General features: G+C 46.0%; 1 protein-coding gene across 8 annotated transcripts in view; it reads right to left on the bottom strand.

Annotated features, from left to right (window-relative positions):
* Positions 1-295: 295 nt before the first annotated feature.
* Positions 296-11,969, bottom strand: part of GGTA1 (glycoprotein alpha-galactosyltransferase 1 (inactive)) — a 65,960-nt gene continuing 54,286 nt past the window's right edge. For 7 of the 8 annotated variants that reach the window (XM_024126184.3, XM_055086993.1, XM_055086992.1 and 4 more), the window contains 2 exons: positions 7,187-7,324; positions 298-2,841 (listed from right to left, as the gene is read on the bottom strand). In XM_024126184.3, coding sequence (XP_023981952.1) covers positions 2,148-2,841; positions 7,187-7,324 — 832 coding nt within the window. In that variant the 3' untranslated portion in view covers positions 298-2,147. Of the gene's footprint in view, positions 2,842-7,186; positions 7,325-11,969 lie in introns of all 8 variants that reach the window. The other variant, XM_024126181.3, reaches the window with a different exon arrangement.

Below are 11,969 nucleotides of genomic sequence, written 5' to 3'. Positions count from 1 at the left end.
ACCCAGACCTTCAGGGGCAAAGCCTTATTCTACTGGCACTTAATTACTTCAGCGTATCACTTTGGGAAGCTCTATATAAGCATTAGTTGTTATCAAAGTTAGCAAATCTCAACCATGTTCTTTCTATCTTTGTAACAGTGGACAAATTTTTAGAAGGACACAAGGACTATTTCGAGTCTAAGTATTTAAAATTCTGCAACTGACAATTCTGAACATCTTTGGGAGAAAATGCACACTACATGACTGGACCAGAATATACTGAGAAAATAATTTATTCAATTGTAAATCAGGAATTTTATTTATTTAATACCGAACTATTAATAACATCTTGAGTTTGTCCATTTGGAATTTAACTTTAAGTGAATTTAAAAAAAATCAAGATTCCTTCAAAAGGAAACATCAGTCCTTTAATCTTTGAGGATAGATCATTTCTTTGCTTTGGGACTTAAACCATGAACTCTCCCTACTCCAGAATGGATCCCAGAAAACTTGTTATAGAGAAGCAAGAGTCCTAACTGACCTGCAATCTCCTTTTTCTTTTACAAGGGCACCTCTTCAGGATTTTTGTTGGTTTTGTTTTGTTTCGCTGGGTTGTGAAAATTCTTGGCAAGAATTGAAGACTAGGAGGCACAGTGAAACAGTAGTGAAAATGGAGGTTTGATTTTATCAAAGAAGCCCAAGGTGCTGAACATCAAGCCAGTGCAATGGCTCTTCAAGTAAATTACTTGAAAATGGAAACCAGTGACCTAAACTGGAACACAAGCAAAATATAAACGTGTCTGCATATGTAAATGTTGCCTCCTAACTTCCTTTACATTGAATTGCTTAACTTTAAATAATATGTAAGATTTCATAGCTTCTCTTAGAGAAAGGAATTGAATGTTAAGCTGTTCAGTCCCGAAGACTGGGTCTACCATTGCCATCCCCTCTACTTTTGATATAAAATCAATGAACTGTTTTATTATACACATCTGGTTGTTACACTTCAGTAGTGCAGATGGGGCAGGGGAAAAACAAGAGGTTCCTTGATGTCAGCCCTCCAAGTTGGGGCATGATGGGCTGAGGGTTAGAGCAGGTGGTGGCAGGATTTGCTGATGACTGACTGTCCTGAAGCCCAGGTCTGGGAAACGTAACCCCTTGCAAGCCTCTTCAGTCCCCTGCAGGTCTTTGTCTACTCAGACACTACCCACTTCCTCTGGCCAAGGATTTGAAGACTCAAGTTCCAGAGCATGGTGGACCGAATATGACTTGGCTAAAACAAGAAGCATCTTCTAAGACAATACTTCTCTTGGTGTCATAACGGTTGAGGAGACTGGAGACCACCCGCATTGCCTCCCATTCAGCTCCTGGCTCCATGCTGCTGTATTTATGTGCCAACCCCATGCCCTGTTCCCCTCAGAGGTGGCATTGCCCCCACAGTGATCAGCCCCCTGTCTTTCTACTCTGTCTTTGCTATTTCATGGCAAACTTACTTTGAGGCTTTGTTTTCATTTCATGCTGATCACCCACTGGCTCATCAGATTCCCTGTGACTCCCAACATTTGTCACTACGATATCCACCGGGAGTCTTGACCAGTCTTTGCACGGAAGCCAAACAACGTCCTGATAAGAAAAGGACATGGACTACAAATGGCCTGAAGTACTCTGCTGTTGAAACCACTTGAGGGTTGCCAAAGTTAACTGTGTCCTACTAAGAGTTCTCCTGTTTGCCAAGCAACTCTGTTGCTTTAGACTCAGCAGAGACAGGAAGACACTGAAATCAAGAGGACAACTGCTCACAACTGTATCTTGTTGCCAAACACTTCCCTATGCATACTTTTCTCTGGTAGGTCAACTGACGCATGTAGAGTGTTTCTGGCTTTTTCTTTGCCCGTGACAATTTTCTTTTTTTTTTTTTTTTTTTGGTTTAGCTGATAGTGTATCCCCCCAACCCAGAAAAAATAAGAAATCACTAGGAATTTACATCTGATTACCATAGGTTCATTCTCCCATATTACAATTGAAGTTGCAAGGAGGAATAATACGTACTTGCTGTGTTGGTGTTTTGTTAGTATTTTTCTTTAAGTTAAAATTAAGTGTTACTTTTCTGAAGAAGTAGCCAGAATAATACTCTCTCAAATTCAGAAACCTACCGGCACAATTTAAAGTCAGACGTTATTTCTAACCAAATTATATTCTTTTGTCTGCCAAGATATCTTGACAAGCTTAATATCTGAAGGCAGGCCTATATGATAATCCCAGCAGTATTCTGGGGATAAGATTTTAGTGGGTTTGTTGAGAAGGAAATACTTGTTCAGATGGCTTTCATCATGCCACTCGGCTTCTATGTCATTTTTCTTGTCCTGAAGGATTCCCCTGAAGCACTCCTGGGTGATGTTTAGGACCTGAGTGGGTGTTCCCCCAAAAATGGCCGCATGGTAATAAAAATCCCCCTGGCCAAACGGAATATACGCTGCGGACTCTTTCCGCCTCTCGTAGGTGAACTCGTCAGGATCTGCCTTGTACCACCAGGCCTGTAGCTGAGCCACAGACTGGCCCAGGGTCTCCAGCCCAAAGGTGTCTTGGAAGACCTGGTCCACGTCCATGCAGAAGAGGAAGTCGACCTCATGCCGGATGTGGGTCACAATGTGCTCCCCGATGGTCTTCATGCGCATCATGCTGATGTCCTGCCACCTCTTCTCAGGCCTGATCTCAAACACTTTGAAGGAACGCAGAGGACCCAGCTCTATCAAAGGCATCCTGGAGACGTCATCCACCATGATGTAAAATATGACTCTGTGGCCAACCATGAAGTACTTATTAGCAGATGTTAAGAACTCCTCCAAGTAATGCTCAATGTATCTGAAACAAAGAAGAATGGGATAAACGTAACCTCTAGGATTTCTGCAGGAGGCGACATGCTAGTCTCATCATCTTGTCTGTATTTTGCAGTTTAGGAAAGGAATTATTTTTTCCCCCATCCCAGACAAGTGCTTTCACACAGAGGGACGTTCCTGGCCACTCTCCACCATCCAGTCACTCAGCTTTGGGGAGGTGGAGTGACTTACCTGACTGATGATTCTCGAAGGGTGACTGGGCAGGCCCAGCCCCGCCCCCTCCTCTCTCACTCTTGGAAGCCGGCCAGGGGGAAAGCACATGTGTCCTCAACTGCTCTGGGCCTTGTACTGGTAGCTTAGTGGTACAGGCCCTGCTCCCACAACCAGAGGCTTGCAGTTTCTTGTGCTGTAGATGCCTGGATGCCCAAGTCTTTCTTTTTTTTTTTTTTTTTTTTTTTTCTTTTTTCTTTTTTTCCAAGTCTTTCTAATTCTGTGGTTCAACATTAGGAGGCCCAGGGCCTTCAGATATAAGCCACATTCCCCAGTGTCAGCTTTAACTGTAATGAAGGTGATATTCACTACCACCTGCCTTACTTAGCCCCTTGTCTTATTTATCAGTTGATTTAGACTTTGGGCAGGCAGAGGGGGTACTAGTTCTTTTTTGTTCCTGCTTTATTGAGATATAATTGACATATATCATTGTGTAAGTTTAACGTGTGCCAAGTGTTGACTTGGTGCACATATATTACAAAATGATTACCACTGTAGCATTAGTTAACACCTCCATCACATCACATAATTACCATTTCTTTTTTGTGGCAAGAAGATTTGAGATTTATTCCCTGAACAGTTTTCAAGTATATAATACAATATTATTAACGATAATCACCATGCTGTATGTTAGATCCCCAGAACTTGTTCATCTGATAACTGCAGGTTTGTACCCTTCAGTCAACATCAGGGGGCACTAGTTCTTAGGCCTCCCTTGAAAACCCCAACGTATACTCCAATGTTGCTATTGCCCTACTAGATGCAAGGGTGACATGGCCCTTGGGTCCTCTGGGGATGCATTAAGTCTAACCATCGCCACTCTCTTATCCTTCTCTGGGACCCAGAGAATGGGTTACGGGACATGGATATCCTTCCATATTACACATTCACCCTGTGAATTTCCCTCTGGTCACCCCAAACACCCATCCATTGACCAGATACCGCCATTGTAAGACCCATCCCAATACCAGAGCAAACAAGCTCTGATTTAACCTTACTTTAACGATCTCATTTCTTTTTTTAAAAATAGATTTTATTTTTTAGAGCATGTTTAGGCTCACAGCAAAATTGGGCTGAAATTGCAGAGTTCCCATATGCCCCCCCGCTCCCCTGTCCCTCCCACAGCTTCCCCAATATCAACGTCCAGCACCAGGATGGCATATGCATTGCAGTCGATGAACCCACATTGACACATCATTATCAGGCTAAGTCCACAGTTTACATTCTATGGGTTTGGACAAATATATAATGACAGGTATCTTTCATTATGTATGGTATTATACAGAGTATTTTCACTGCCCTAAAAATTCTGTGTTATGCCTATTCATCCATTTCCCCACTCCAACCCCTGGTAACTACTGATCTTTTTACTTTCTCCATAGTTTTGCCTTTTCCAGAATGTCATATAGTTGAAATTGTACAGTATGTAGTCTTTTCAGATTGGTTTCTTTTACTTAGTAATGTGCATTTAAGGTTCCTCCATGTCTTCTCAAGCCTTGATAATTTTTGGTTTTTTTTGCACTGATAATATTCCACCATCTGGATGTGCCACAGGTTATTGATCCATTCACCTCCTAAAGGACATCTTAGTTACTTCCAAGTTTTGGCAATTATGAATAAAGCTGCTATAAACATCTGTATGCAAGTTTTTGTGTGGACATAAAGTTTCACTTTTTTGGGTAAACGCCAAGGAGTGCAATTGCTGGACCGTATGATAAAAGTATGTTTAGTTTTGTAAGAATCTGCCAAACTGTCTTCCAAAGTGGCTCTACCATTTTGCACTCTCACCAGCAGTGAATAAGAGCTCCTCTTGCTCCACATTTTCGCCAGCAGTTGGTGTTGTCAGTGGTTTGGATTTGGGTTATTCTAATAGATGTGCAGTGGTATTTTAGCTATTTACTTATTCATTCAAAAAACATCATGTGTGGGACTTCCCTGGTGGTGCAGTGGTTGAGAATCCGCCTGCCAATGCAGGAGACACCGGTTCGATCCCTGGTCTGGGAAGATCCCACATGCCGTGGGGCAACTAAGCCCATGTGCCACAACTACTGAGCCTGCGTGCCACAACTACTGAAGCCCACGCGCCTAGAGCCCGTGCTCCGCAACAAGAGAAGCCACAGCAATGAGAAGCCCGCGCACAACAACAAAGTAGCCCCCGCTCGCCGCCAACTAGAGAAAGGCCGCACGCAGCACCAAAGACCCAGCACAGCCAAAAATAAAATTAAATAAATAAATTAAAACGAAACAAAACAGAACATCATGTTCGTGTCTTCTGTAAGCCAAGCTACACGCTATCCTGAAAGCCATGGGGATGACAGAGAAGGGGAAGGAGTAGTTGGTTGGCTTAACACAACTCATGCCAGCCCCAGACTCACGCTCAGTGAATGTGGAATAAGTGTAATTTGCTGATCACAGTAACGGCCAATTATGGTGTTTTGTGAGTAATAATAACTGGCACTTCTTTTTGCTTTTTGGTTGCTGCTTGGATTCCCTTTTGTTACTACAAAAATAAACTGTGCTTTTAATATTGGTCTCTGGAAACCCCAGTGTTGACAGTATTGATTCTTTAAATGGAGAGAATATAAAGAGGGACTTCAACATGGCTCTGGGGCTGGTGGCCAGGAAATTCTTCCATACTCTGGAACTTTAAGAACAATCTATTGCATCCTGAAGCCTGGGAGACAATCCCAGGGGAAGGGAGGGGGCCTTTGTGAGGTTTAACATTGTTTAGAGATGAAAGCACTGCGGTTGGCTCAGTGCATTGTTATTTGAAAACAAACCAAACATCATACCTCCTAAAAGTCCAAATCCACTCTTGGGAGGATTAATTGCCACTGAGTACAAACAGTCCTCCCATGCCCCCGAGCGGACAGCACATGGATTTCACCAGGATATGCGATTTACAGTTTAGTTCTGAGAAGCTGCAAGGAGATGGCAGAAACCATTGTGGAGCCTCTGGCAACATTCTGTTCTTTTTAGAAACATCAGGATTAAATCAGTCAGCAGTGTGGCTGGCTTGTCCCCTCTCGTACCAAAGGATAGGGTGAGCTGAGCATCTGCTTCCGACTCATAACAGTACAGATTCTTCTAGTAAAAATGTCAAAACTCCAGTCACCCTTCTCAATTAGAGATGCCGCCTAGGCCCCTGGGATCAGCACATTCAGTGACATTAGGACTTGATCAGTACGGTGATGGCAATGGCTTCTGGGCTCTGGGTTGGAGGTCTCGGGAGAACGCTCAGATCTTCACTCAGATCATCCTGGGCCTTCACCTCTCTTTGTATAGGCGAGAGGTCAACTTTCCACGTGGCTTTTGGAAAAGGTACAGATGGGAAGGCCCATGGCGGGTTGGGGGGGGGGGGGCGGGGTGGAGGCTAATAGGAAAAGTGAACTTTTAATTTTGTTTTGGAAAAAAAAAAAATCTTCCAAAGCACAAAATGGGTTATATTGTATTTTAAACTAAGATTACTACTACTTTTAAGTAAGAATGATTGCAGTTTGGGGAGAAATGTTCTAAACAAGGAAATGGAAGCTGAAACAGGAACCTAGCCAACCTCTGAAGAGGAAGTTCTGACCAGCCAAATCTCCTGGGGCCAAAGCCTCCAGGACGAATGGGGCAGGAAGCAGCCCAGGAACCCACGGAGGAGTGGTCAGCCATGCTGATGTGGAAAACCACCGCACTTAGGTCATTTCTCTCCCTGGTCCTTGGTCCGGGGTCTTGAGAGCGTAGGAGAAACAATGACGCCCATTTGGGCTGTCTAACAGCTGGCATTTTTGGAATTTCCAGAGAGCTGTGGAGGTCAGGGCAGAGGCGGCTGTGGGCGTGCTGCAGACTCCGGGCTCAGTGGGTGCAGCAGACATTCTTACCTGCAACCGAGGCCCTCACTGAGGTGGGAAGTTGTCGACTCCCCGATCACTGTCTTGTTCTCAGCCTTTTGGGGCCTCAGCAGAAATGAGCCTGAAATGGTCCTATTACTCCATTCTCCTGTCTAATAATTCAGACACGTCACGAACAGCCTCCGTACGCCCCGGGGGCCCCTCGCCAACCTTCTGACAGTGGAACAAGAAAAAGTTAAAGTCAGTTTTATTGGCAACACCTACCTTCCGACAGCAAAAACCGTCAAGCCCACGGTAATTTTCTGTTTGGCATAATAATTTTCTAGGATAGCTCTGTTGTAGGTGCCTTCCCACACCACCGGCGCCTTCCATCCGGTCATGGTCACAACCTCTGGGCGTTTACTGGTGACAAAACAGAGTCCATGAATCAGGATGGCTTTTAAGGTAGGGCAGAGACGGTCTGAGGGAAAACGGGTCAGCCGTGGCTTATGGTGACTGTCCTTGAATCCCGACTGTAGTTTAACCTCAAACAGTCGGCTGGTGGTATGACATTTGCATCGTCTTCTGGGTGAGGGACAGGAGACCCTGGCCCAGGTGTCTCTGAGGGCTGCATTGGGGGACCCTGTGGGGACCTTACCTGTACAACTCAAACCCTCCGTCCCCCACCCACCTTCCTGCTTTCCTTGTCCTCATCTTCCTCCTAAATCTCTCCTGCTGTCTCCCCAGCCCCTTCCTAAGCTGCCAGTGGCATCTCTGGGTGTTCTTCATCCTTGTGGGTGCCATGTGACCCTGAGAAAGCCCTAGTGCTTGATGCAGGGGGACCAGAGAGTGCCATGAGAGCTGAAAGAGGAAGAAGCCGCTGTTTCAATTTGCCTTTTGCTAGAAGGGGATCCCTGGGTTGGAACCTGGTTATAGGGCAAAAAGGGCCCCAGACTAAGGGGGTTCTGGTGTTTCTCGTTCATTTGACACACAAGGAGACAGTCACCCAGGAAAGAAGGGACCCTGCAGGCTGGGGCTCTTGCTCCGACCTCTCTCAGACCAAGTGGCCTCTTTACTAAAGGCACAAAGCTGGGGGAGGTGGGAGGGGAGGATGTTCTCTGCACTCAGAACACTTGAAAGGGACTTGGCAAAGCCAACACAAACACAGGAAACAACGTAAGAGCAACGACAAAACACCAAACTGAAGAGTAAATGCAGAAAGGCTGAGTAGCAGCTGGGGTCCAGCCCGAGGTGGGGTGGGGGGATGGGAGTGGGATGGCGGAGACTCAGCTCCGTGCCCCATTTGCTCTGGAAGTGACTGCACGTGCCTGTTGGGAAGTAGCAACTGAAACACAGTCATTTAGACTCAACCCCCATGGGCGAAGCTGAGTTTTTCCAGTGAGGCTGGGCAAGGCTGGGTCACCCCCTGCCAAACCCAACCCCCAGCAGAGTCTCACTCATGCCTCCTGTCCCTCGGTCCCCAAGCTCTGCACTCCGATTGTGGAGCTGACTCAGCCCTCCCACCCCTGCCCTGTGCCCTGCTTCAGGGCTGCTTCCGTCTTCCCCACACAGTGATCTCCTCCAGAGATGGGGAGGGACACTGCCAGGCTGCTCTCGCGGCCCTCCCCATCTTGTCTGGAGTCTCAAACCGCACCCCAGCTCTGCCCTCCCACCCCGGGTAAGACAGATGCATGGCTGCACGGCTGCACAGGGAGAGCTGCTCTTGGTTTCCTTCCATTACGAAAGAAGCTATTTTGGACTCTGCACCACCCTGTGTGAGACACTTTCACATACACTTTCTCATGTAGTCCTTGCAAAAGCCCTGCCATGTATTATGTTCATGGTACAGATAAGAAAACCAAGGCTCAGAAAGGCTTGTTAACATGTCCAAGGCCAAACAGCTAATGATGTAACTAACACACCCTGGACACTTCCTATGGAACCAGGCACAGTACCAAGGGCTTCACCCTTCAGAGGTACGTACTATTTTGAGTCCCATTTTAACAATGAGGAAACTGCACCACGGAGCAGTTAAATAACTTGTCTGAGGTCACACAGCTAGTAAGGAGCCAAGCTGGGATTTGAACCCAGATAACCTGACTCTGTAGTCTGTGCTCTGAACCACTATATCTATTGCTTCTTATATTGCATATTTATTTGCTAGGCTGATGAACTGGGGTTGAAACACAGGTTTGTCGATCATTTCCACTCAACTTACTACTTCAGCGTTTTTTATCAGTGCAGAATGAGAAATGATGAGTTTTTTCTGTTTTGTTTTTAGAAGCTTATGTGATGCTTTTAGTCACATAAAACTCCCAGCTTTTGTTGAATGACTGGATTTCAAACCAACACACACACACACACACACACACACACACACACACACACACACGGCTTATCATTCTATAACCAATGTTTCTGAACATAAACCCTCCCATGCATTGTCACCTCATCCATTGCCTGTCAAGGATCTCTTAGCAGTTCTGTCCCAGCCCATCAGCTAAGCCATGCAGCCATGCGTGAGTTGAACATCTGGCAAGCTGGTAATATTATTTTTAAGAAAAGGAAGAGAAAGAGGAAGAGAAAAAGGAGGAAAGGACGGTATTCTTATTTAATACTTCTGGGTGCAGGGGCTGTCCTTGACTTTCATTCTCTCATTGAATCCTCACAACTACCTTCTAGAGCGGGTGCTGTCCTCACCCGGTTCACAAATAAAGAAAGCAGGGGTAGGCGAGAAGGAGAAGGGAACTGCATCTTTAGCCATTTCATCAACAGGAGGGGCAGACCAGGGCCCTCAGCCCCACCATGCACATCTGCTAAGTCTCTGCTCTGTGCCAGGCCCAGAGCTGAGCACGGAGATCAGAGGAATGACACCTGTCCTACCCCTTGAGAGTCTCACAGTCCTGACAGGTGGTCTACCACATGCTCCTCCACTGCACAACCACTCAGTCTACACCTTCTAAAAAGACTGAGTCAGGACACCAGTGTCCAGTTTGTTTACGTGGCTGGGAAGAGTCCTTTGAGCGGGAAAAAAAAAAAAAAAAAAAAGCAGTAATATTAAAATTAACGTTTCATTAAAAATTAAAATGTTCTATTTCCCAGCTGTTAATTATTAAATTCCACTGGCAATTCCAACATGTCAGCGACCCTGACTAGGAAGCCAGATGACAGGCTGAAAACGCAGGCCATGGGGAGGAAGATGGGGTGGGAAAATGATCGAGATCAGCTTTCTGGATGAACCTCTGCTCAGACCCCATCCCACCCCACCCTGAAAAAAAAAAAAGACAAGTGACAGCAGGCAAACCACACATGTGTACGAGCAAAAGATGTCCAAGGTTACCAAGATGGGGCTCTAAAAGGAGGAAAAAGTACCAGGAAAGACGGGAAACTGCCCAAATGCCTTCTTTCCAAGCAGGGCACCCACTGTGTTACTTCAGCTTGTGGGGTTCCACCAGTACAGGCTAAAGGTTTCCCACAAAATAAAAGGGCCTCCATAACCCAAACACACACCTAGCTAGGTAATTGGTAGCTTTTACATTCTGTGTACTTATTTATGGGTACATTGTGGTCCCCAAGAATGGGGAAGAGGGAGTATTAAAGTTCTATGAATCGTGTAGCAGCTCAAAACAGGTGTGGAATGCATACAACGTGTTATTTACTGGACTCCTTCCAGGCAGCAGCACGTAGCCAAGAGCTGATGGTGACGTGAACAAGGGTGGTGGCTGTGGGATGGCGAGAAGGAGATGATGGGGGAAGAATTAACAGAACATGTAAATGCATTAGACTGTGGGATGGATGAAGGAAAGGATGAAGGAGGAATCAGAGAGGACTCCTGGACTCTGGCTTGAGATGGGGAATGAGAAGAATGAGGGTGGAGTAGAAGCAAGAACTCCATCTGGGTCACGTGAGACACACGGAGGTGTCAGGCAGGCAGTCAGACACAAGCAGGGGATCAGGGAAAACCTTTGGACTAAAGATACAAATGTGGGTGTCATTCTCCCATGGATGGTGTCTAATGCCGTGGAAATGGGTGAGAGCACATTGGAAGATGGTATAAAAGAAAAGAGATGAGGATACTGGACTCAACCTCCAGAAACTAATATGTGATGGCTGGGAAGAGGGAGAGGCCCCAATTAAGGAGACTGAGAAGGGAGATGAGAGAAGTAGGCGGAAAATTAAGAGGTTGTGATGATACAGAGAGTAAGTGATATTGATGTAAAAATGTATACACAGTATACTAAGATGTTTCAGACAGTTTACAGAAAAGGATACATTTCTATAAAGATATTTGTTTGTTAATTCAATTGTTCATCTTTCATTCAGTTATGCAAGAAATATACTTTAGTTCCTGAGAAGGCTTAAATGTGGTGTCACTACAAATCAATATTCTTTAAATATCTGCTCGCCAGTTGTTTGGAGGAGAAACTGAGCCGTGCGTGGGGGAGAGTGGAGAGAGTGACAGCTGGTGGCTGTGAGCTGTTCCTCTTCTCTGACCCCAGTAATTCAGCCCCGGCCCCGCCTCCCAAGTCCCACTCCGCAAAGCACAAGTACCACAGTAAAAGTGTGCCGCCCTCCTTTGAAGGGAGCTTGGCGACCATCTCTAGCTCATCTAGCTGGCCCTTGGCGCAGGGCACGGGGGCAGGGGTGTCTCACCACCCCCCGACACACGTCTAAGGAGCTTGTCAAAGCTACGGTGCCTCCATATTCTTACATTTCCAGGAATGGTTTAGCATCTCATAGATGGCTACCCTATGTCATTGTCCAGCTCTTCAAATGACACATGGGAGGCCAAAATTCCCCATCCTTTCACACTGACATGGATCCCTTATCCCAAAACAATAAGAGAACTTGCCAGAACATGTTCAGTCTTTCCAGAGCCCAAGACCCCTCATGCTGGAATAGACACTACTCTCCCCTGATCCTCCTCCTACCTCTACAGCCGCTCCTGCTCCTTTTCAGACGTCTCTTCCTCCACTGGCCCTTTAAATGCTGATGTCAGACATCCACCTGGTGGCCTCATCCAGGCCTGCAGATCCCATTGCCACCTGTACTCTGATGGCTCCTCTTC

This window comes from Physeter macrocephalus, chromosome 9 (assembly GCF_002837175.3).
Source record: "Physeter macrocephalus isolate SW-GA chromosome 9, ASM283717v5, whole genome shotgun sequence".
NCBI classification, from domain to species: domain Eukaryota; kingdom Metazoa; phylum Chordata; class Mammalia; order Artiodactyla; family Physeteridae; genus Physeter; species Physeter macrocephalus.
This window is presented reverse-complemented; position numbering and strand designations above follow the sequence as displayed.